Genomic DNA, 26217 nt, shown 5'->3' with positions numbered 1-26217 from the left:
GGTACAAAATATCAAACTTATAAGAAGATAGAAGGCAAGTCCTAAATCAGAGTCCTGGAGTTATGCAGTGCTACCTTTCAACCCAGACTGAGGGTGTGGGAATGTGTAGTCTCATAGTGAATGTGGCCTCTTACCTCTACTTCTTTATCACTCAAGGACCCCACGCTGCACAAGCTCTGATTGGAAGACTCACTATTGAGTGGCCCCTGGAAAGAGAGGAAAAAAAAAAAAAGGAATCAAAAGAAACTAATTTAAGATGACAGCGACACTGAAGAAGCCTGCCAATTTTGATGTCTGAAGTCAAAGAAGTCAAGAATTAACTACAGTACCCGTAAAAGCCAACTTGAAAAGAACTCCATCAACTATTCGATGGTGCCCTCACATTAAAATTCTCTAGGCTCAGTCGGTAAACCACGCAACTCTTGATCCTGGGGTTGTAGGTTTAAGCCCCATGATGTAGGGTGTAGGGATTGCTTAAAAATAAAATCTTTAAGTGTCCAACTCTTGATTTGACTCAGGTCATGATCACAGTTCAGGAGTTTGAGCCCTGCGAGGGGCTGTGCACTAACAGCTCAGAGCCTGCTTGGGATTCTCTCTCTCCCTCTCTCTCTGCCCCTCCCCCATTCCTGTTCACCCTTTCTCGCTCGTGCTCTCTCTCTCAAAAATAAATACATGAACACTTAAAAATACCAACTCTGTAATCATGTGCAAATTTCCCCTTCTAGAGTACTTCTGCACGCAGTGAATTCATTTTTTAAGGAAAATAAGCAGGGGAAATCCATTCTCTTGCCCTTCTGTATCATACAGGCATCATCTGAAAGTTGGTATGTTAAGGAGGATGTTAAGAGTTTCTTACAAAGAATGGTCAGAGACTAGAATATGAAGGAACTGCTTTTCTGAGTCAGGCTTTAAGGAGGCATGACCACTAGCTCAAAAACCAAAGTTACAAGAGACTGACTTCCACCCTAATGGCATGAGGGGCTCTGCTGGCCCACTCCTCAGTGAAACTGGTGAAAATTATTTAAAAAAATAAACAAACAAACAAACAAAAACCATCATTCAAAGCCTCTGGAAATAGTCCCTAAGGGGAAACAGTAAATGAAGAAAATAATCATTCAATAAAATCTATGAAAATTTAGGCTGAAAGGTCAAAGTCTGAGGAATTTGAACCCAGACCACTCCCACTCCTCCCCTCTCCCCTGTCAGCAATGTTCCCGTTCTTGCAGTGGCCAAGAACACATGGCTCCTTCTTCCCCCAGCTCTCAGTCCAAGAGCTTTCTTCTCTAAGGAGCTGAACTGTCCCCAGGCCCCTGCTGCTGACACTAAGTCCCAGGCAAGTACATCAAAAGCAGGGGCTCCCCCGTGTGCAACCCCCACTTGCAGAACAGAAGCTATACCTCAGGCGTGGCACACTGAGAATAGTGGGACCCCAAGAGCTCTTCTGTCCAGCTCATGAGATGATGGTGGCTCCACATCTGGATAGGCTGCTGCATGCGCTTCCTTCCCACCTGACTCCCATCCTCCACCCGCTCCAGCACTCAGCTCCCAGATCCAGAATGTCACTCACAGAAAAGACTGCCATCATCCCCATCCCCAACTCCAGAAACCTGACTCAAATACTCTGCCTCAGGAGAAAGGCAGGAACACTTAGTACCAAATCTCTTCCCAATCTCTTCCCAAAAGACTTGACTTCATTCCCATGGACGAGTTTAAGCCTAAGAGTATTCTCAAGAGCAGTGGAAGCTGTGGTAAAAGAAAGGCCAACAGAAGATCTGTGGGTGAAATGAAGATACGGCTTAGACTGTAGGCCAGCTAGTTTGCAGAAGAGAACCAGGGAATAAGACACCTGGGAGAAGTCCTCCTGGGGTCAGAACAAACAGCAAACACTGACCTCAGAAACTCTTCCTTCCAAGGAGCCCCAATTTGATCTGATTAGTTTGTAGAGGAATTTAAGCCTCAGGGCACTGCTGAAAACAAGAGAGCAATCCGGGCAATTAGTGGAGTTTTAACAGCTGGGTTGGTCAGGGAACGAAAGCTCTATTAGTACCAGTCATCCCTGGGTGACTGTAGGCATACTTAAAGCTGTGTCTCCCCAAAGCCACCACCAGAGGCTTGACACTGGATGAACAGTGGATAGAAAAGACGTCACTAAAATAATCTAGCCAGTCACTAAACAAATAAACAAGCAAACAACAATAATAAGTCCATCAGGGCACCTGGGTGGGTCAGTCAGTTCAGCATGACTTCAGCTCAGGTCATGATCTCATGGTTCGTGAGTTCAAGCCTCGCACTGGGCTCTCTGCTGTCAGCACGAGCCTACTTGGAGCCTCTGTCCCCCTCTCTCCCTGCCTCTCCCCCACTCATTCTCTGTCTTCTCTGTCAAAAATAAATAAACTTAAAAAAAAAAAAAGTAAGAGCTTCTCTTTAAAAACAAAACAATAACAAGTTCAAGACTGGGATGAGAACTCAGTACCCAGAGTTGGTACAATACGTCATCTAAAATGACCAGTTTCCAACAAAAAATCATGAGGCATGCAAATACAAAAATATGACCCATATACCAGGACGAAAAAATGGCAGACTAAAGAAACTACCTGTGAGAGTGACTAGATATTGGATTTAACAGAAAAATATTCAGAACAGCCATATAAGTATGTTCACAGAGCCAAAGGAAACCACAATTAAAGAAAAAAAGCGTGAGTGACAATGTTGTATTAAACAGCGAATATCAATAGAAACAAAGAAATATATATTTTTTAAAAAAGGGGAATTATGGAGCTGAAAACCACAATAATGGAAATAAAAAAATGCACTAGAGAGGCTCAAGAGTAGAAATTAAGTGACAGAAGAAATCATTAGCAAATGTGAAGATAGATCAATAGAAATTATGCAAGCTGAAAACCAGAGAGAAAATAGAAGAAAAATAAACAGCTTCAGAGAAACGTGGGAAAATGTTAAGTATGCCACAATGCACATAATTGAGGTGAGGGTGAGAGAGAGAGAGAGAGAGAGAGAGAGAGAGGTGAGCAGAAAAGAAGCAAAAAAACATATCCAAAGAAATAATGGCTGAAAATTTCTCAAATTTACTGAAAAGCAACAACTTATTCATCCAAGAAGCTTAATGAATTCCAAGCATGACAAACACAAAGAGACCCACAAACAGGCACATCATAGGAAAAATGCTCAAAGGCAAAGACAGGAGAAAATCTTCTGAAAGAAAAATTTTTTTAGTTTATTTATTTGGAGAGCCTGTGTGGTTCAGTCAGTTAAGCATCCAACTCTTGGTTTCAGCTCAGGTCATGATCTATCTCATGGCTTTGCAGGTTCGAGCAGGCAGTGCCTGCTTGGGATATATTCTCTCTCTCTCTCTCTCTCTCTCTCTCTCTCTCTCTCTCTCTCTCTCTCTCTCTCTCCCCCCCTCCCTCTCCCTCCCCTGCTCATGCTATCTGTCTCTCTTAAAAAAAAAAAAAAAAAAAGGAAAGAAAAAAGACAAAGACAAAAATCTTAAAAATAAAGAAATTAATTAAAGTTCATTTATCTATTTTAGACAGTGAGAGAGAGGGAGAGAACATGCGCATGTGGGGCAGAGAGAGAGGGAAACAGAGAATCCCAAGCAGGTTCCATGCTGTCAGTGCAGAGTCTGACTCGGGGCTCGAACCCACCAAGTGTGAGCCAAAATCAAGAGTTGGATGTTTAACCAACGGAGCCACCCAGGCACACCCTCCCCCTTTTTTTTGATGTTTGTTTATTTTTGAGAGGGAGAGAGAGAGAGACAGAGTGTGAGCAGGGGAGGGGCAGAGAGAGGGAGACAGAATCTGAGGCAGGATCCAGGCTCTGAGCGGTCAACACAGGGCTCGACCTCACAAGCAGTGAGATAATGACCTGAGGTGAAGCCAGATGCTTAACTGACTGAGCCACCCAGGCGCCCCCTCTTTTTTTTTTTTTAAAGTTTATTTATTTTCGAGACAGAGACAGAGATCATGCGTGTGAGTGGGGTAGAGGCGTTGAGAGAGGGAGCAAAAGAATCCCAAGCAGGGCTAGACCCCATTAACAACCCCACAAACAATCACCTGAACCGGAATCAAGAGTCAGACCGCTAACCTACTACGCCACCCAGGAACCCCCTCAGGAGAAAGTCTTAAAAAGCAGAAATATAATGCATCACTTACAAGGGAATCCCAATAAGATTAGCAGCTGACTTCAGAGCAAAAACAATTTAAAAAGAGGCAAAAGATCTGAACAGACATTTCTCCAAAGACTATATACAAATGGTCAATAAACACATGAAAAGAAGCTCAACACCATTAGCTCACGGGAAATACAAATCATAACCAAAATGAGACACCATTTCAGACCTACTAGAATGGCTAGACTAAAAAAGAAGTAAGGGGGGGGCGCCTGGGTGGCGCAGTGAGTTAAGCATCCGACTTCAGCTCAGGTCATGATATCAAGGTTTATGAGTTTAAGGCCCGTGTCGGGCTCTGTGCTGACAGCTCAGAGCCTGGAGTCTGCTTTGGATTCTGTGTCTCCCTCTCTCTCTCTGCCCCTCTCCAGCTCACTTGCTCGCTCTCTCTCAAAAATAAGTAAACATTAAAAAAAAAAAAAAAGTAAGAAAGTGCTGGCAATGAGCACTGAGATATGCAAAGAATTGTTGAATCACTGTATTATACACCTTAAATTAATATAACACTATATGCTAATTACACTTGATTTACAAAAAAAGTGCTGGCAAGAATGTGGAGAAACTATGTTCTCACCAGAAATATATTGCTGGTGGGAACATAAAATGGTGCAGTTGCTTTCAAAAACAGGCAGCTCCTCAAACAATTAAACATAATTACTGTATGACCCAGAATGCTACTCCTAGGTATATGAGGAAAAGAAACGAATATGCACAAAAATTTGGACACAAATGTATAGCATCATTATTCACAAAAGACATTTAATGTCCAATTGATGAATGGATAAACAAAATTCCATACAATGGAACGGAATGGTATGTAACTGTGAATATACTAAAAAAGCAATGGATTGCATATTTTAAAAGGGGTAAATTGTACTGTATATGAATTATATCTCAATAAAGCTATTAAAAACCAATAGTCACTAGGCTTAGTGTCAAAAATAATTTGCATTCTTACTAGGGTGTATCAAGTATTCCTTTCGCCATATTCTTAACACACTACTTTTTAAGTATAATAAACACACTACAACAGAGAGCTTCATAGTGAGATACTTGGGAAGCTGCGAAAATAATAAAGTGAAACTAGGGAGAAGAAACAAAATCAAATCATGTATTCCTAGTGACATAACTCAGCAAAAGACTTATTCCTACAATGGTATAGAATTCCATGATGTTTTGAATGAGACAAAAAGGAGTTTTATTTACACAAAAATTCTACAATAATTCTTTTTAAATGTTTGTATATTTTTGAGAGAGCGAGTAGGGGGGAACAGAGAGAGAGGGAGACACAGAATCCGAAGCAGGCTCCAAGCTCCGAGCTATCAGCACAGAGCCCGACACAGGACTCGAACTCATGAACCACGAGATCATGACCTAAGCTGAAGTCGGACGCTTAACCGACTGAACCACCCGGCGCCCCTAATTTTTTTTTTTTAACATGTATTTATTTTTGAAAGAGAGAGACAGAACATCAGTGGGGGAGGGGCAGAAAGAAAGGGAGACACAGAATCTGAAGCAGGTTCCAGGCTCCAAGCTGTCAGCACAGGGCCCAACGCAGGGCTCGAACCCACGAATCATGAGTTTATCACCTGAGCTGAAGTCAGACGCTTAACTGACTGAGCCACCCAGGCGCCCCGAGAATTCTACAATAATTTAAACTGAACATTCCTATGCCCAAATTTTCAAAATATTCTGTTCATGAATTACCTTTATTGTAACCATTATGAAGGTTTTTTTTTTCCTTTGGATAGTAATAAAACCACACATCGTATTTTAACTATACACTTGACTCACCAAATACCCCTCACGTTCAAGAGGAAATGGCAAATGTGATACAGAGAAGAGAGAACTGAACAATCTATTTTTTACTCGGAATTACTGATACTGAAATACACTGGCAAGTGTACCTAACAGTGATGCACACTGTTGTGTTTGAAATGCTGTGTGTGAGGCACAAGGCTTCTTATGGTTCTCTGTGTCTAACCAGAAGAAAAAAGGATTAAGAATTATTTAATCCTCCCTTTTGCTGTCCTTTTCTGAAGCACAGCATCCCAAGTTATTATAAAATCATTAGATTAAATTAGATTAGCAGGGATAAATGACATATATTGCCTGTTCTAAGGCAGCTTACTGTCTAGTAAAAGAGCTAAATAAAAGCTTTTAGGCAAACTGAATGTTATCTTTCAAAAATGCCACTATCACTAAAAAACAAACAAAAATGGCAGGAAAAACTCAACTACATTAAAAGAGGATAAGAAGGTATGAGTATATTAAATGTACGATCCTTGATCTGACCCTGAATATTGAAACAAATCAAAACCAGCTATAAAGGGCATTATTGAGACAAAGGCAGAAACTGAATATGGACTATATATTAAATAATTAAGTGCTTTTACAAATTGGTCTATTATTATCAGTTCCTCAACTGAAAATTTTCCATTGGACGCGTCTTTTTAATAGAGTGCTTTGTACGTTTTGTATGAGTTCACGTCCAGCTTTCCGAGCGTCTTCTACATTTCAGGGGTCAGGGGCAGTCCCAAAAACAGTTTAATGTCTGCCTCTGCCAATGCCCTATACTATTCATCAGTTCCAAACACATTTATTTATACATTAGTCATCCTGACCAAGATTTCCACACAAGGTTGAAGTTTCCATTTCTTGCAGGTGGCTTTTAATTTTTTTTTTTTTAAGTAACCTCTACACCCCAACATGGGGCTCAAACTAAGGATCTCAAGACCTAGAGTCGTGTCTTCTACCAACTGAGCCAGCCAGGCGCCCCACTTCTGGAAGGTGGCTTTTAACAGCCACAAACCTAATATAAGTAGCTCACTTCTGTCCTATGTCTTGGACCAGTGGGCCGTTTTACCAGTCCTAGCTCACAGAGAAGCTTTCCAATTCCCAGCTTTATACAGTTCCAGTTCAGACCTCTGGACTCAATTACCACCCCCAGGGGTAAATTAAACCCGAAAGCAGAAACGCTTAGGGGCCATCAAGTTTAACTCCCATTCACCACTGTGACAATGTCATATATTTGAAGCTCTAACAACTGGGACTTAATTTTTCCAATTTCTCTTACACTGCTGACATTCAGGAATTAATAGTTTTCATATATTTCATTAAATCACTTTACTGAATTGTTATTCTTTCTAATCATCTGTTAGTTTGTTCCTCTGGTTTACCTGTCCAGATACAAAATCACAGCATTTTTAAGTAATAAGTTTATATCTTCCTTTCCACAATTTGTATCTCTTACTTATTTCACATTTTACTGTACTGAATAAAACAACAGAAACAAAAGCATAGAGAGAACACAGTTCTTTTCTTTTTCAAGGTAACTCCTCTAGTGCTTTACCATTAAAAGCTGTATGAAGACCTCAAATAGCACTTTCCAGCCAGGGCCTGGCAGAATGGCTCCCACAAAGCAGGGAGAAGAAGAAGGGCCATTCTGCCAACATCAAGGTACCATCAACATTTACAAGTGCACCCAAGGAGTGGCTTTCAAGAAGAGTGCCCCTTGCACACTCAAAGAGACCCAGAAATTTGCCATGAAGGAGATAGGAACTCCAGATATGCGCACCGACACCAGGCTCGACAAAGCTGTCTGCATCAAAGAAATAAAGAATGTTCCACCCCATATGCGCGTATGGTTATCCAGAAAACGTAACAAGAATGAAGATTCACCAAACGAGCTCTATACGTTGGCTACCTACGTATCTATCACGGTCACTACTTTCAAAAATGTACAGTTAATGTGGATGAAAACTAATCACTGATTGTCAAATAAAGGTATAAAACTGCAAAAACAGACAGACAAACAAAAACAAAAAAACCCAAAAAAACCTCAAATAGCCAAAACAATCTTGCAAAAGAACAAAGTTGGAGGTCTCCCACTTTCTGATTTCAAAACTTCCTACAACACTATAGTAATCAAAACAGTATGGCACTGGCATAAACACAAGATAGAGACAAAATGGAATAAAGCAGAAACCTAGAAATAAACTTTCACATATATGGTCGAATGGTTTGTTGGGGCGTCTTTTATTCCAATTTTTTCTTTGATTTTTTTTTCAGTTTTATTGAGATTTAATTGACACACAGCTCTGTATGAGTTTAAGATGTACTGCATAAGAAGGGTGATTTGATAGAGGGGCGCCTGGGTGGCTCAGTCGGCTAAGTATGCAAGTGTGGCTCAGGTCATGATCTCGCAGTTTGTGGGTTCAAGCCCCACATCGGGCTCTGTGCTGACAGCTCAGGGACTGAAGCCTGCTTTGGATCCTGTGTCTCCCTCTCTCTCTGCGCCTCCCCTGCTTGTGCTGTCTCTTTTTCAAAAATAAATAAACATTAAACAAATTTTTTAAAAAAAATTTTTAATGTTTTTATTTATTTTTGAAGGAGAGAGAGAGAGAGCGAGAGAGCATGAGCGGGGAAGGAGCAGAGAGAGAGGGAGGCACAGAATCAGAAGCAGGCTCCAGGCTCTAAGCTGTCAGCACAGAGCCTGATGCAGGGCTCGAACCCACAAACTGTGAGATCATGACCCAAGCCGAAGCCAGATGCTCGACTGACTGAGCCACCCAGGCACCCCCCCAAAAAAAAATTTTTTAAAGGATGACTTGACATAGAAGATTTTCAACAAGAATGCCAAGACCATTCAACAGTGAAAAGGACACTCTTGTCAACAAATGGTGTTAGGAAAACCGGAAATCCATACGCAAAAGAATGAAGTTGGACCCTTATCTTACATCACATACAGGAATTAACTCAAAATCGAGGACTCCAAAAACACAGGCAACCAAAAACAAACAAAAGATAAAGTGGACTACACCAAAATTAAAATCCTCTGTGCATCAAAAAACATGATTGGGGTTGGGGCACCTGGGTGGCGCAGTCGGTTAAGCGTCCGACTTCAGCCAGGTCACGATCTCGCGTTCCGTGAGTTCGAGCCCCGCGTCGGGCTCTGGGCTGATGGCTCAGAGCCTGGAGCCTGTTTCCGATTCTGTGTCTCCCTCCTCTGCCCCTCCCCCGTTCATGCTCTGTCTCTCTCTGTCCCAAAAATAAATAAACGTTGAAAAAAAAAATTAAAAAAAAAAAAAAAAAACATGATTGGGGCTCGTGGGTGTCTCAGTCGGTTAAGCGTCCGACTTTGGCTCAGGTCATATGAGTTCGATCCCCACATTGGGCTCTGGGCTGACAGCTCAGAGTCTGCAGCCTGCTTTGGATTCTGTGTCTCCCTCTTTCTCTGCTCCTCCACAGCTCGTGTTCTCTCTCTTTCAAAAACAAATAAACATAAATGACCAACAGGGGCACCTGGGGGGCTCAGTTGGTTAAGCAGCCAACTTTGGCTCAGGTCTCACAGTTGATCTCACAGTTGGTTCGTTAGTTCGAGCCCCACGTAGGGCTCTGTGCTGACAGCTCGGAGCCTGAAGCCTGCTTTGCATTCCGTGTCTTGGTCTCTCTCTGTCATTCCCATACTCTCACTCTGTCTCTCTCTCTCTCAAAAATGATAAACATTTAAAAAAAATTTTAAAACAACAACAAAAAAACCCCAAACATATGATCAACAGAGTGAAAAGGGAACCCACAGGAGAAAATATTTGTGAACCATACAGTCTATGATAAGGAGTTAATATCCAGAATATACAAAGAATTCCCACAAATGAACAAAAACACAATAACCTGATTAAAAACTGGGCAGGGGCACCTGGCTGGCTCAGTTGGTAGAGCATGCAACTCGTGATCCCAGGGTCATGAGTTCAAGCCCAATGTTTGGGGTAGAGTTTACTTTAAAAAATAAATACATAAATAAATGGGGCGCCTGGGTGGCTCAGTCAGTTAAGTGTCTGACTTCGGCTCAGGTCATGATCTCACGGTTCGTGAGTTCAGGCCCCGCGTCGGGCTCTGTGCTGACAGCTCAGGGCCTGGAGCCTACTTCTGATTCTGTGTCTCCCTCCCCTCAGCTCCTCTCCTGCTCACACTCTGTCTCTCTCTCAAAAAAATAAAGATTAAAGAAAAAAAATTTTTTTAATAAAAAAAAGGGCAAAGGACTTGAATAGACATTTCCTCAAAGATATACAAAAGGAAAAGGGCCAGCCAAACAAGCACATGGAGAGATGCAACATCACTAATCATTAGGGAAATGCAAATCAAAATTACAGGAGATACCATAACACCTTATACCTGTTAGAATGGCTACTATCCAAAAAAGGAAAGTAATGAGCACTAGCAAGGATGTGGAGAAATCGGAACCCTGGTGCACTGTTAGTTGGAATGTAAAATGGTAAATTTTATATGTATTTTACCACAATCAAAGCTTTTTTAAAAAAAAAACTGTATTGTTTTTTAAATTAGGAAGTTCAGACGGCTACTAAGTTCATCCAAATACTTTCTTAAAAGTTATTACTTATTTGCTATTGTAATAATAATAGTCAACGCTTACGTAGCGCTTCTTTGGGCTGGCTGGGCATTCTATATTAGCACATTTCATTCTCACAACTTAAAAATAGACCACACAAATATGTCCCAACTAATTTTTGACAAAGTCACAAAAACACTTTGATAGCCTTTGCAACAAATTGGTGATGGAGCAACTAGACATCCATAGGCCAAATTGTGAACCTTGCCTTAAACCTTATACTTTATTTTAAAAATTAACTCAGGCATCAACTGTGTGGCTCAGTTGGTCAAGCATCTCTTGACTTCGGCTCAGGTCATGAACTCAGTTTGTGAGTTTGAGCCCCACCTCAGGCTCCGTGCTGACAGCACGGAGCCTGCTTGGGATTCTGACTCCCTGGCTCTCTACCCCTCCCCTGCTTGCTATCTCTCTTTCAAAATAAAAAATAATAATTTAAAAATTAAAAAAATTAAAAATTAACTCAAACAGGGACATCTGGGCGGCTGAGTCAGTGAAGCATCTGACTCTTGATTTCAGCTCAGGTTCGTGAGCTCGAGCCCTATGCCAGGCTCTGTGCTCACAGCGTAGAGACTGCTTGGGATTCTCTCTCTCTCCCTCTGTCTCTCTACCCCTGCCCTCACGCTTGGGCATGCTCTCTCTCTCTCAAAATAAATAAACTAAAAAAAAAAAAAAATTAACTCAAACAGAATCAATAACTTAAATATAAAACAAAACCATAAAATATTTAGGGGGAAAAAAGGGAGAAAATCTTCACAACACAGGAGTAGGTGAAGAGGTCTTAGACATGACACCAAAATCTTGATCTATAAAAAGAAAAATTAAGAAATGGAACCTCATCAAAATTAAAAACTTTTACTCAGCAAAGGACCTTGTAGGAGGAAGACACAAATCACAGACTAAAAGAAAATATTTGCAAACCACGTATCTGGCAAAGGACTTAAAATTAAACTGTATAAAGAACTCAAAACTCAATAAATTTTCTAATCCAATTAGTAAACTGGCAAAAGACATGAACAGACATTTCACTGACAAGGATATATAGACCAATAAGCATGAGAAAGATGTTCGACATCATTAGCCATTAGGGAAATACAAATTCAAACCACAATAAAATTTCCTTATATACCTTTCAGAATGCCAGAATGAAATATAGTGACAAACTAAATGCTGGCAAGTATATAGAAAAACTGAATCACTCATACGTTGCTGGTGAAAATGTAAAAAGATGCAGCCAATTTGGAAAATTGTTTGGCAATTTCTTTTAAAAGCTAAAAATGTACGTAACACAAATCATATCCCAGCAATAGTACTACTGGACATTTGTTCCAGAGAAATAAGGTTCATGTAAAAACCTACATACAAATGTTCACAGAGATTTTATTCATTATAGCCAAAACCTGAAAACAAACCAAATGTCCCTCAATGGGTAAAAGTTAAACAAACTGGGACATCTACACCATGGAATACTACTCAGTAATAAAAAGGAATGAACTATTTATATATGCAACAATCCGGATGGACTTCAAGGAAACTATGCCAAGTCAAAAAACCCAATCTCAAAAGGATACATACCACATGATTCCGTTTTTATATTATACATAGAACATATATGTACATATGTCTTGAAATAATCTATAGAGATAGAAACATTAGCAGTTGTCAGGAGTTATGGTGTCAAAAGAGGAGGTGCGGGTGGCTACAAAAGGAGTAGCAAGAGAGCCTTATAGTGATGGGGCAGTTCTGCACCTTGATTGTGGGTACAAGGAGCTTACACAAGTGATCAAAGTGCACAGATGCGCACACACACACAAACACTAATGGTGCACGTATAATGTGAAATCTGAATGAGTTGTGTGGATTTTACCAATATCGATTGCCTGATTTTAATACTGTACTGTAATTATGCGAGATGGTTACATTAGGGAAGGAAAAATGCATGACACTTCCCAATACGTTTTTTGCAATTACCTTTGAATCTGTAATTATTCTGAAATAAAAAGGGTTTTAGGTTTTATGTATTATTTACTTGCTATAGGTAAGTAATAAACAATACTTAGGTGGCAGTTGCTACATAGGCAAGGCATTCTATATTAGCACATTTAATCCTCATTAACAACCCGTTAAGGACTCGACTGTGTCCTTATTAAATTTATGTTGAAGCCCTAACCCTCAGTACATCAGAATGTATTTGTTTCTTTTCTTAAACAAATATATTTTTAAATATTTATTTTTGAGACAGAGAGAGAGAGAGATAGAGCATGAGTGGGGGATGGGCAGAAGGAGAGGGAGACACAGAATCCGAAGTAGGCTCCAGGCTCCAAGCCGTCAGCACAGAGCCCAACGTGGGGCTCGAACTCATGAACCACAAAACCATGAACTGAGCCACACAGGCGCCCCCATCAGAATGTATTTGGAGATAGGGCCTTTAAAGGAAGTAATTAAGTTAAAATGGGATTGTTAGGGTGGACCCTAATCCAATATGACTGATGGCCTCATAAGGGGGAAATCAGGACACAGAGATACCAGACATGCATGCACAGAGAGGAAAGATCGTATGAAGACACAGAGAGAAGGTGGCCATCTGCAAGTCGAGGGAAAGCCTCAGAAAAAAATCCCAACCCAGCTAACACCTTGATCTTAGACTTCCAGCCTCCAGAATATTGAGAAAATACATTTTTGTTCTTTAAACCACGCAGTCTGTTATGGCAGCCCTAGCAAACTAAGGGCTGCACAGTCTTATAGAGAGTTGCTATGATTACTCTCATTTACAGATGAAGAAACTATAAGAAAACTTAGTAAACTCCCTAAAATCACACAACTGGTAAGAAGCAGAGCCAGGATCCAGACCTAAGCAATGTGGCTTCAAAATATGTGACTTTGAGCTATACTGACTCTAGATACATTGATCAAGTCTTCAAGTGTTTGTTTATTTTTGTGAGAGAGCACACATGAGCAGGGAAGAGGCAGAGTCCCAAGCAGGCTCCGTCCCCCTAACACAGAGCCCGATGTGGGGCTCCAACCCGTGAACTGTGAGATCATGACCTGAGCTGAAATCAAGAGTTGCAAGCTTAAGACTGAGCCACCCAGGCACCCCAAAATATATTTTTAATATAACATCCTTGTCAGGGCACCTGGTGACTCACTCAGTTAAGCGTCCAACTTCGGCTCAGGATCATAAATGAGATTAGGCTATATTTTTAATTCCTCAATTTTGTCAAATCTTGCTATTGGTGTTTATTATTTCTGTGTTATTATTAGATAGATCTAGTCCTTGAAAAATTAGGAGAGAGCACCAGTAAACAGGGAGCGGATTTCTGCCTCCTTCAAAGAACAGGACAGGGAGGAGGAGATCATTTCATAATCTTGACTTCTCCTAGGTAATAGAGGAGACTATCCTGATTTTTACATCTTACTTTGTGAACATGAATTCCTACTGAGTAAAATTATCTACTTCACTAAGACTTTTAAATGAACAGGCTATAACCAACAGCATCCATTTCCAGGTTTTTTTTACTTTGTAGGTCCTCAGTATCTTTTGTTATACCCAATTTACTCCCTCAGTTTTTCCTGTTTCCCAATTTTCCAACTCTGGATTAACTGCTAGTCTTCTGTTTTGCAGTGTACTTATTTCTTCTTGTATTTTTATTATTTTGTTCTTTTTTTCCCCTAAAACCTTAAGTCGTGATGGCAAATTCATACTCTTGTATGTTAAGTATGCCTTCGTCCACATGAGATAAATTTAATAACTACATAGTATTTTTTCATTTATTTTTTAAGTAAAATAGTCTGTCACTTGATATTTGATACACAATAGCTATTTAGAAGAACGCTTACCAACATCCAAGTCACTGGGCAGAGGAAACTGTCCCTTCAAAGAGTCCTCTCAGGCTCAAAAAGAAGCTAGAAAGAATTTTTTTAATAATGTATGATAGTAAGACTCCTTAGCAAAAGCCCCATTTTCTATGCCAACATTTCAACTATTTACCCTGTCTCCTGCTACTGATCATTTTTTCATAAGTAAAAAAACCAATGACAGTTTAAGAAATAGACAAAAAATCCATTTTTTTGTTTAAAAAAAAGTATGGTTTTCAAAAACAAAACACATTTCTAATATACTTAAAATGCAGTTGGGTGGCGGGGGGGGGGGGGGGGGGGGTGTCTTAAAAAAGTACTTCAGTCACAAGCCAAAAAAAAAAAGTGGATAAATGATAAACCCTTGAAAAAAGGTTGACAACCACCTTTAGCACATGAATGACGCCCGTATGAACAGAAGAAAAACTTGTAGAAGTAGGGGCCAAAGGTTAATCTTTTCACTCCTGTAAAAGCTTAAAGTAAAGTGTCAACATTTGTTGAGTTTTTAAAGTTTTCATTTCCTCCTTAGACTAAATTGGCATCTTAAAAGGAATTGAGAACAGCAGACAAAACTTGATTAAGTATAGAGGAGCACAGCTGACGACAGGGTCAAACTACCTGATGTAGTAAAGATACTCCATTAGTCTATATCTAATGGAAATTAAAACTAAGGGTCTCCACACTTGTAGTAGCACCACCTTTTCACACCATAGCAGAGTCAAGTCAGCAATCAGAGCAGTCTGACTCCCAGAGACCTCTGGCACTGGCTAATTGATCAGTGTTCCCAGCAGTGAAATAGATGAGAAGTCTTATTAATCCTTCCTGATCTGTATAAGCAGAAGAGTCTAGGTCAAGTGAACAAAAGCATAACCTCAATCGTTAAAAACACAGAGACACAACCCTTCAGTCAATCCCAAGATTTGAGTCAGTTTATAGGCCCAGAACCAGTGAAGGGGGGGGGGGGGGGGTCTCCTTGAGGAAGACAACCAAAAATTTACACTACAACCAAAAATTTACACTTTTAATCTTTCTCTTCCAGGCTTTCCCCAAAAGGACTACACCTTTTACCAAGGCGTCCGCCTGGAGGAAAATGAAATCATCAACGACATTTTGAGGATTATTAGACACTGGCTCTGAACAGATACTAATTCCAGAAAACTCAAAACATCACTGTGGTCCACCAGTCAGAAGAGGGGCTGATGGAGGTCAGGTGATCACAGTACAGTTTTAGCTCAGGTCCACCTAACAGTGGGTCATGAACACTGATGTGGTTATTTCTCCAGTTTCAGAATGCATAACTATAATACACATACTCAGCAACTGGCAGAACCCCCTTACTTCCAGAATGTTCCCAATTGAGCAGGGAGTACGGTACCTTTAAACTTATAAAATCATTTTCAGCAACATTCTCCTAAAGAAAAAAAATATGTAAAGAACAAAAACAATTTGACTTATTTAAAACCTGGCAGCACCATTTCAATCCATTCCAATATAACTTTTATTGGTAACTGAGGTAGCTTTTTTACTATGATAATCAATCACGATTCCAAGTGAAGCTATCTACTTATCCTAGAAAACCCGAAAAAATGTTCAAATGAATCAAGTGGTTTAACTCTAATAATAACAGTAGCAAACATACTTGGGTGGCATAGGTATAAGGAAGTTCATTTTTTACTTCCATTTAATTTTGAGCAAAGGGGGGTGATTTTTATTGTCTATCTGAAATATAATGTTGTATGACAATTACACCTCATTTAAAAAAAAACTTCATTAAGAATACACTTATGAGGGGCGCCTGGGTGGCGCAGTCGGTTGAGTGTCCGACTTCAGCCAGGTCACGATCTCGCGGTCTGGGAGTTCGAGCCCCGCGTCGGGCTCTGGGCTGATGGCTCAGAGCCTGGAGCCTGTTTCAGATTCTGTGTCTCCCTCTCTCTCTGCCCCTCCCCCGTTCATGCTCTGTCTCTCTCTGTCCCAAAAATAAATAAACGTTGAAAAAAAAAAATTAAAAAAAAAAAAAAAAAAAAAGAATACACTTATGAGGGGCGCCTGGGTGGCGCAGTCGGTTGAGTGTCCGACTTCGGCTCAGGTCATGATCTCGCGGTCTGTGAGTTCGAGACCCGCGTCGGGCTCTGTGCTGACAGCTCAGAGCCTGGAGCCCGTTTCAGATTCTCCCCCTCTCTCTCTGCCCCTCCCCTGTTCATGCTCTGTCTATGTCCCAAAAATAAATAAACGTTTAAAAAAAACTTAAAAAAAAAGAATACACTTATGATGAGCACTGAGTAATACAGAATATCTGAATCACTATATTGTACACCTGAAACTAATATAACACTGTATGCTAACTATACTGGAATTAAAATTAAAAACTGAAAAAAATCAACCTCCCCCCAAACAAAAAATCAGATTAACTGAAATTTACAGTGAATATACCAGGCCAAAACAACAACAAAAACACACCTTCAACCAAAAAAACCAAAAACAAAAAAACCCAAACACACACACACACACACACACACACACACACACACACACACATTTTAAATGATTTTTTTTAGTAAGTAAACAAAAATGTATTACACTGTCAAAAAAAATCCTTAATTGATATTAATGATTTTTTGTAACATTTCAGTCATGCCAAACTCTAACCATGTAATTTAATAATATCGATTTCCAGACAACAAGCAAGCCCAACAATAAGAAAAAGAAGAAATCTTTTAACTGTCTTCTCTCCTGGAAACCTGCCTATTAAAGTCTACATAATTCACTCAAGATTTGATGCACATAATCAAAACAGATAATAACGTGTCAGCAAGGATATGGAGAAAGCTTAACCCTCACACACTGCAGGCAGGAATATAAAATAGGGCAGCCATATTGGAAAAGTCTGGCAGTTCCTCAAATAGTTAGACTAATGACTAAAATAAGAGATCTTTAGGGGCGCCTGGGTGGCGCAGTCATCTCATTGTTAGTGAGATTGAGCCCTGCCTCAGACTCTGAGCTAACAGCACAGAGCGCGCTTGAGATTCTCCCTCCTCTCTCTGCCCCACCCCGGCTCATGCACAGGCACGCACGCGCTCTCGCTCGCTCGCTCGCGCACTGTCTCTCTCTCTCTCTCTCTCTCTCCCCCTCCCAAAATAAATAAACTTAAAAAAAATTTTTTTTTTTACAAAAGAGATCTTTTGAGTTTTACGTGAGCTCCAGCCTTTAACAGAGTATCTCTTAACCATAAGATCCAGCAATTCCACCACCAAGAATACAGCCAAGAGAAATAAATACATGTACACACAGAAATATGTACATGAATATTCACAGCACCATTATTCATAATAGCCAAAAAATGGGGGAAAAAACCCAGATGTCCATCAACTGAAGAATGGATAAACAAAATGTGGTATATCCATACAATGGAATATTATTTGGCAATAAAAAGAAGTTCTGATACATGCTATAACATAAATGAACCTTGAAAATATGATGCTAAATTAAAGAAGCCACTCACAAAGGACCACATATTGTATGATTCTATTTATACGAAATGTTCAGAATATGCAAATCTATGGAAACAAAAAGTGGACTGGTAGTTGCCTAGAACTGAGAGGGGAGGGGGTTTTGAGGGTGACATCTCAGCTGTCAGCGAGGAGCCTGCTTCGGATCTTCTGTCTCCCTCTCTGCTCCTTCCCTGCTCCTGAGTGTGCACATATGCGAGTTCTCTCTCTGTCTCTCTGTCTGTCTGTCTGTCTCTCTCTCTCTCTCACTCCCCCCATCAAAAGTAAACAAACATAAGAAAGAAAGTGAAAGAAAGAACAATCATCCAAACTAGGTCTATATAGCAACATCTAAATGGCAGATCTCAAAATCATCTGCTGAGTGAAAAATAGGCAAGTTGCAGAACAGTAATGATAGTTGGATTCAATTTCTGAAAAAAGTCACAAAAATCAGTCATGTGTTTTCTATGCAAAAATATGTATGCAAGTGGATAAGTACAATACTTTACAAATCTAGGGGCGCCCAGGTGGCTCAGTTGGTTAAGCATCTGACTTTGGCTCAGGTCATGATCTCACGGTTCATGGGTTTGAGCACCACATCAGGCTCTGTGCTGACAGCTCAGCCTGGAGCCTGCTTCGGATTCTGTGTTTCCCTCTCTCTCTGCCCCTCTCCTGTTCGCCTCTGTCTCTCTCTCAAAAATAAACAAACATTAAAAAAAATGTTTTAAGTCTACACGGATACATCTCAAACTTTTCAGAGCAATTACAGTTACATCATTGTAAAAGTATGCATGCATTCCTTATATAATTAAAAATCAATAAAAACTAATTGTAAGGGAAAGGAATATGACTTCAACACATGTAGAAGCAAGTCATACGGACTACTTACTACGTATTTCACTAGAAAGCTTACATTTTAGCTTCAGTCTTTCTCCTTATGCTTAGAAACTCCTTTATAGATTAAAAACTACAAATTCAATATTTACAAATAGAAAAGAGGAGTTCTGTACAAAATTCTGGGGGCATATTCACAGTGAAGACAACACAGAAGAAATGGTCATAAGAAAAACAAAGATCAACATAATCTAGATTCAAAATATGTAAGAAGTACATAACCGTGAAAAAAGTTTGATGATCAGTAAGTTTAAGTTCCTGGCTTTTACTGTTTTGAGGAGATCATTAATTAATCTGTAAGAAACAAACCTATTGCCATCCCTTACAGGAAACTATCACAAAATTTCTATTGCAGAGCCCAATATATTGGTATAATCATAGGAGTCAGTAGTCTAAATTCCAGTTCTGCCATTTAATGATTGTGGTACAACCTTTGGCAAGTCAACTGCTCTGAGCCTCAATTTACTCATCTGTAAAAAGCCAGGCGGACCAAAACCAAAAAGGCAGACATCACTAATGCACTCTCTGCCCCTTCAAAAGCTAGAATGTAACACAGTAATTTTAAGTTTATATAATCAATGACTTGGGGCACCTGGGTGGTTCACTCAGTTAAGCATCTGACTTTGGCTCAGGTCATGATCTCACAGTTTGTGAGTCTGAGCCCTGCATGGGGCTCTCAGCTGTCAGCACGGAGCCTGCTTAGGATCCTCGGTCTCCTGCTCTCTGCCCCTCCCCCACTTGCATGCTCTCTCCCTCAAAAATAAACAAACATTTAAAAAAAATTATAAAATAAAAAATAGATTCAAACTTAGAACTGTTAAGTGCATTTCCTGAATGGGAAAGAATGAGATGGCTCAGGAGTATGACCAATAGAAAAATTACTGAGAACGGCTGGTACCAACAGTTTAAAATCAGACAGGTGTGGGAATCAGTGAACCACTGTATGAAACTGGGCAAATCACTGATATGATATATGAGCTCTGTGATATATGAGCTCTTTTCATCCATGATAAAAAGAGGGAAAAACACCCACCTTAGGGATAGTAAAAGGATTAACTAAAATAATACTATATACTGGGGAAGGAAGAAAACAACGCCTCTTCTATGAGGTGGTGCTCAATGAAGACTAGGCATTTCTTTCCCCTTGGGAATAGGGAGGCTATTCACAGACCATCTTTAACATGAAATTTTAACCAACCAACCAAATGAGTTTTGTCTTGTTTTTTTCCACATTGCTATCAGTTTTGCACAACTTAATGTGTATCTCAACAGCACAGAAAGGACTCATTGCTAGAAGGACAAAGATGCACATCCTTTTATTTCTAAAAAACATTTTCCTTTTTAAAAATCATGGTAGGTGTACTCTTTAATCCTCATCCTCTATTTCCCCCATCTGCACCCACCTCCCCTCTGGTAACCATCAGTTTGTTCTTCAGAGTTAAGAGTCTATTTCTTGGTTTATGTCTCTCTCTTTTTTTCCTTTGCTTGTTTTATTTTCTTAAATTCTACACAAGTGAGGTCATATGTTGTCTTTCTCTGACAGACTTATTTCACTTAGCATTATACTATATACTATTATACTAAAGAATGTTGCAATAAACATAGGAGTGCATGTATCCCTTTGAATTTGTGTTTTTATATTTTGGGGGTAAATATCCAGTAGTCCGATTCCTGGATCATAGGGTAGTTCTATTTTTAATTTCTTAAGGAACCTCCATACTGTTTTCCACAATGGCTGCACCAATTTGCATTCCCACCAACAGTTCAAGAAGCCAAGCCAACCAGTTTTACTCACCCTATAAACTGTCAAGCATGTATTACAATAAAACAGCTTGCCCACACAGAGACCAGATTATTCAACTAGTTGCAATATTTCAGATACAACCAAAAGGTAAAGACTTTGAACCATTCACCTAATTAAAGCTGCAGCCCCCTCTCCCCCCAGCCTGGCTCACTGGCTCAGCTGGCAAAGCATGGGTCTCAGGGTTGTGAGTTCAAGCCCCATGTGTTGGGTGTAGAGTTTATGTAAAAAATAGAAAGATAAGTAAAATTTAACAATGCTAAGCCAAAGCTGGAAATTCAGTGACCTAAACCTAGTTCTTCCTTCAATCTCCACTAGATTATAAACTCCATGAGGGCAGGAATTATCTTCTTTATTCACTACCATATACTACTATCCCCAGCACAGTATCTGTTACTTAATAGGTGTTTAATAAAGGCATGCTCATGAACAAGTAAGCGTTCTATAATCCTTTGTATCTCGATGCCCTCACAATGAAATGAGAATACAAGGTAACTTCTATTACAAGGAACTGCAACAAATATTCTCTTCTGTTCTTGGGGAATGTTTTTATATTTATATTACTTGATGCTATTGTAAATGGTATTGCTTTTCAAATTTCAATTGCCAACTGTGCATTCCTAGTATGCAGAAATACAACTGATTTTCATAAATTCATCTTGTATCCTAAACTGAAACTCTAATAGCATTTTTATAGATTACTTAGAACTTTCTACATATGCAATCATGTCATTTATAAGACATCTAAAAAATAAACATAGTTTTACTTTTCCTTTCCAATCTGTAGGCTTATTCCTTTTATTTGCCTTAATACACAGCTAGGATCTTCAGAACAGGTTAAACAGAAGTGAGAATGAATATCCTTAACTTGTTCTGGACAATGGATGGAAAGCATTCAATCTTTTACCATGAAGTATGAGGGCCACTGCCAGTTCTTCACAAATGCCTTGGATCAGATTGAGGAGGCTCCTTTCTAGTAGTCCTCATTAGCTGAGAGCTTTTATCACAGATCAGTCAACTTTGTTTAAATGTTTTTCATGCATCTGTTACAAGGTCATTTGGCTTTTCTGCCTTTTTTTTTTTTTTTAATCAATATGGTGAATTACACTGACTTTTAATGTTAAATCAACCTTGTAACTGGGATTAAACCCAATAAGTCATGATGTATTACCTTTTACGTATGTGTGTGTATGTATATATAGAGAGAGAGAGAGATTCAATTTGTTAACACTTTTTAATGATTTTTGACTATACTTTCATGAGGGATGTTGAGCTACAGTTTTCTTTTTACCTCATGTCTTTGCCTGGTTTGATATCTAGATAATGCTGTCCTCATTAGAGTTTTCTGATATTTGTGAAATTTTTGTTACCATTTCTTCCTTAAATGTTTGATGGATAGAATTTACCAATAAAGCCATGTGAGTCTGGACTTTTCTTTGTGGAAAGGTTTTTAATTACAAATCCATTTTTTAAAAATAAATATAGGGTTATTCAAATTTGCCTCTTTCATTTATTTCAGCTCTTTATTTCTTTCCTTCCACTTAGTTTGCTCTTTTTCTAGCTTCTGAAGGCAGAAGCATGGGTCATTTAGACCTTTCTTTTGAACCTTTAAGTTTCCTCCTAAAAGCACTGCTTTAGCTGCATTCCACAAATTTAGATATACTGTGTTTTCATTTTCATTTAGTTCAAAATAGATTCTAATTTCCCTTGTGAATTCAAATTTAAAGTTTATCTAGAAGTATGTTATTTTTATTTAGAAGTATGTTATTTAACTTTTAAATATTTGGCAATTTTCCAGATATCTTTTTCTTTTTGATTTCTTTAATTCCATTGTAGTGAGAATCCTCCTTATAATTTAAATCCTTTTATATTTGTTGAAACATGTTTCATAGCCCAGCATAATCTATTTTCATAAATGTTCCTTGTGCACTTGAAAAGAATGTGGGCATGGTGTTCTAGAACTGTCAATTAGGTACAGTCCATTGATAGACATGTCCAAATCTTTTATATCCTTGATTTTTTTTTTTTTGCCTGCTTATTCTATCAATTATTGAGAGGATGTTGCAATGTTCAACTACAATTATGGATTTGTCAATTGCTGCTTTCAGTTGTCAGTTTTTGCTTTGCTCTATTACTGGATGCACAGACATTTCGGACTGCTGGGTCTTCCCAATGAATTGATCCTTTCTTCATTATGATATGTGCTTCATTATCCCTTACAATATTTTCTTTGTTCTGGAGACTCCTTTGTCTAATACAAACATAGCCACTCCAGCCTTCTTAGTGTTTATACAGTATTTTTTCCATCCTTTTAATTATAAAGATACAGATTAAAAAATAAAGTGGGTTTCTTTATAGACAGCATTTGGTGGGTCATATAACAGTGACCTAACCTGACATTCCCTTTTAACTGGAGTGCTAGACCTTTAACTATTTAATATCAATACATGTGTATTTAAATCTGCCATATTACTAATTTTTCTCCTATTTGTCACATCTTGGGGTTTTTTTCCCTTTCCCTTCCTTAAGATTGAGGTGGGGGTACCGGGGTGACTCAGACAGTTAAGCATCCAACTTCGGCTCAGGTCAGGATCTAGCAGTTTGTGAGTTCGAGCCCTGCGTCAGGCTCTATGCTGACAGCTCAGAGCCTGGAGCCTGCTTCAGATTCTGTGTCTCCCTCTCTCTCTCTACCCCTCCCCTGCTCAGACTCTCCCTTTCTCTGTCTCAAAAATAAACATGAAAAAATAATAATAAAACAAACAAATAAATAAATAAAATAAAATAAAACATGGCCTCTCAAGGGAGTGAGGGAAGAATAACAAAAGACTGGGAATTAGTCAAGTCTCCTGCACAGTAACTCTCCATACAACATCTCTAATAACTACTTACATGCTCAAATACTTCTTGTAAAAGACAAATATGTGTTCTAATTTGAGGTAACCAACTGCTATACAGTGTTTTTTAACCCTATTTTGAGTCACAAGATTGTTTAAGAATATATGAAAGCTGCAGAACCCTTACCTCCCAGAAAAGATACATCTATAAATATATACAAATTTTACCTAAGATACATCCATAAATGTATACAAATTCTACCTACCATTTTACGAGGTTCAAGAACCCTAACACCTGTCCATGAACTCCTTTGCCATAACTGACTATGAAGAAACCAATGGTTTTATTCAGAGATACAGAACACTGACTGACTTAAAGACAGGTATCAAACTATATTCCTCCTCTCCACAGACAGGAATGTGGCTATAACTACTGAAATTACAAAGGCTCCTTTCCTTTGACCCAGCAATTCCACTTCTAGGGATTTATCCTGTAAACATATATAAACACATGTGAAATGCCATTATGTACAAGGCTATTCACTATAGCACTGCTTATATCAACAAAAGCCTGGGGTACCTGGGTGGTTCAGTCAGTTGGTAAGCATCCAACTCTTGATTTCAGCTCAGATCATGATCTTGCAGTTCCTGAGTTGGAGCTCTGCATCAGGAGCCTGCTTGGAATTCTCTCTGCCCCTCTCTCTGCCCCTTCCCAACTTGCGTGCTCTCTCTAAACAAATAAACTTCAAAAACAAATCTTGTCCATTTTAAATGTCCATCAACAGGAAACATGGTTCAGCTGTACAATGGAATTTAAGCAGCCTCTGGAAAAAGGTCTAGGAAGCTCTATGTATCTTATTATAAAACAACTTCTAACATTTTAAGCACAAAAAGCAAAATATACAATAGTATATATAATATACTTGTCACTGTATTTTTAAAAATTGGAGGGGGCTGGGGCACCTGGGTGGCTTAGTTGGTTAAGCATCCAACTCTTGATTTTGGTTCAGGTCATGATCTCAGTTTGTGGGTTTGAGCTCCACAACAGGCTCTGAGCTGGCAGTACAGAGGCTGCTTGGGATTCTCTTTCTCTCTCCCCCCTTCTCTGCTCACACTTGCTCTCTCTCAAAATAAATAAACTTTAAAAAAAAAATGGAAGGGGCTAATATAGCAACGTATTTGCACACCTATGTATATATATATGTATATATATATACACATATATGCGTGTGTATATATATGTATATACATGTATATATACGTATATATATATGCATATATACATATATATACGCACACACATATGTATATATAAAATATATTACATATACAACAAATATATGATTTGTATCACACCTATCCTATCACATATATAAATAAAAGAAACTGTTAATGGTTGTCTCCAGGGAGGGAAACCAGATGGACATAGGAAAGGTGTCAAAGAGATGTTTCACTGTATATCTCTGAAATCTTCTGAGTTCTGTACTAACTAAATATATCATACCTAACTGAAACTAAATCTTTAAAAAAGAACCTCTACCCTAGACCCCAAGCAGTTTTGTTAAGCTTCAAAACCAAGCTGTGCTATCATTCTGTGACTTATTCTGTAATAATATTTTATCAGAACTTTTCTTAGGTTGTTTACCTGCGGTGTATGTTACGGTGATCTTTCTGAGCAGCACAGAAAAGGTCTCATCTTTTCCACACACAATCTGACTCCTGAGCAAACTACACTCCCTTCTTTGAGGCTCACAGTACCTTCACATCTCTATATTCACCCTACATGTCTATAGCTGTGTGCTATAGACATCTGGGTCCATGTTGGCCTAAGTGCCTCAAGAATATATAGTGCATCTTGCTTTTTTTTTTTTTTTTTAATAATCCTCCACAACACCTAGACTTAGTACAGACTCAATAGAAGTTGGCTGAACTCTACTGAAAATTTTGAGCATTAAAACTTCAATTTAGCTATTATGTCTCTTTTCCTTCATCTTATCCAGATTATCATACAAGCGGGTCAAACGGTTCATAAGAAATTGATGGAATGTTTTGTGTCTTGGTTCTAGCTAGTCAATCGTTAACATAACACAGACTGGGTAAGTTGGTTTTGCTTTGATGCTAGTAGCTTCTCCTAAATTTCAACATTAAATCTGTCTGTTAGAGTTAATTAACAGAAGATATCCTGAGCTGGAGGCACCATCTCCTGAGATCAGCCAGCCCTTCAGATTACATTTTAATTCCACAATTAATCCTTAGTATTCCTCTGGAGTCAGGCAAAACAGGAACCATATTAATACCAACTCTGGCAGCCGTTTATGTGATAAAAGTCACATATTTACTCCTTATAGAAGCAAAGTTATCAGTCATTACAGGTCACATCCATTACAACAGATATTAATATCTTATTTTCTTTATGTGGGCAACATTAACAGTCTTCACAGGACCTAATATTTAAGACAATACTGGTTAAAATAAAATTCTACGACACCAAATTTGGATAGATTGCTATTATTGTTCTAAAGCTGGCTAAAATAAAAGGCTATCCTATGTAACTCATCAAATTACACGATGGTTTATTTCTTCAACTTCCTAGGCCAACTGTACTATCTGCAAAAACTGCAATGAGTATTATTACTAGTTCTTCTATAGATGTTAATGCAATTCCTAAGCTTAGGTTTTTGTAGATGTAAACTAAAAGAAAAAGAATCACCATTTTTGGCTGCCCTTTGTCCATTATAAGAGCTGAAGGGAGGTCAAAC

General features: G+C 38.9%; 1 protein-coding gene across 9 annotated transcripts in view; it reads right to left on the bottom strand.

The window, feature by feature from the left end:
- The window catches only part of TLK2 (tousled like kinase 2), a 116842-nt gene that overhangs the window by 77287 nt on the left and 13338 nt on the right, over window positions 1-26217 (bottom strand). For 6 of the 9 annotated variants that reach the window (XM_047832609.1, XM_047832610.1, XM_047832606.1 and 3 more), the window contains exon 3: window positions 135-206. The exons of the other annotated variants lie outside the window; for them this stretch is intronic. In XM_047832609.1, the coding sequence (XP_047688565.1) occupies window positions 135-206 (72 nt within the window). The remainder of the gene's footprint in view (window positions 1-134; window positions 207-26217) is intronic. 9 annotated transcript variants of the gene reach the window in all.

The sequence above is a fragment of the Prionailurus viverrinus genome, chromosome E1 (assembly GCF_022837055.1).
Source record: "Prionailurus viverrinus isolate Anna chromosome E1, UM_Priviv_1.0, whole genome shotgun sequence".
NCBI classification, from domain to species: Eukaryota; Metazoa; Chordata; class Mammalia; order Carnivora; family Felidae; genus Prionailurus; species Prionailurus viverrinus.
The sequence above is the reverse complement of the archived record's forward strand: the minus strand, read 5'-3'. Positions and strand labels throughout refer to the sequence as shown.